Source organism: Penaeus monodon, chromosome 34, assembly GCF_015228065.2.
Source record: "Penaeus monodon isolate SGIC_2016 chromosome 34, NSTDA_Pmon_1, whole genome shotgun sequence".
Classification (NCBI taxonomy): domain Eukaryota; kingdom Metazoa; phylum Arthropoda; class Malacostraca; order Decapoda; family Penaeidae; genus Penaeus; species Penaeus monodon.
In genome coordinates this window covers 19,113,629-19,114,077 of record NC_051419.1, presented here as the reverse complement: position 1 = coordinate 19,114,077, position 449 = coordinate 19,113,629, and the positions used below count along the sequence as shown (strand labels likewise).

The window sequence follows — 449 nt, the reverse complement described above, 5'->3', positions numbered from 1 at the left end:
CTGCCTTGGCTGGCTGGCGAGGCGGGGCCTCTGGCCTATATAAGGCGCCTCGTGTTTCGTGCTCACACAGTCAGTCGTCGGCAATCGTGAAGTCAGCAACTTGCAACATGATGGTTAGGACCAACTGCATTCTTCAAACAAAGCTGATATATATTTAGACCAGCCTCGTGCTTGTAGAAATTATTCATTAGTTGTGTCAGCTCTGTCATATATATATTACAAAAATGTTTTAGCTATCAATGGATAATTCATTCATTTATGTTTTAATATCTACATTATCAATATGAGAGAAAAAATCGGTTCCAGATCCGCGTGTTCCTCCTCCTGGCCGTGGCAGCCGTTGTGTTCGCGACTGGCACCGGAAGCGCCGACGGTTGCAGATATTTCTGCAAGAAGTGGCGACCGGGGGACGAAAAGAGGCCCTCTTACTGCTGTGACGATGGAACGGT

At 47.0% G+C, this 449-nt stretch overlaps 1 protein-coding gene across 1 annotated transcript in view; it reads left to right on the top strand.

Moving 5' to 3' along the window:
* Positions 1 to 449, top strand: part of LOC119594627 — a gene marked incomplete in the record, with an annotated part of 5,068 nt that overhangs the window by 3,642 nt on the left and 977 nt on the right. The window contains 1 exon segment of the mRNA XM_037943678.1: positions 307 to 449. Coding sequence (XP_037799606.1) covers positions 307 to 449 — 143 coding nt within the window.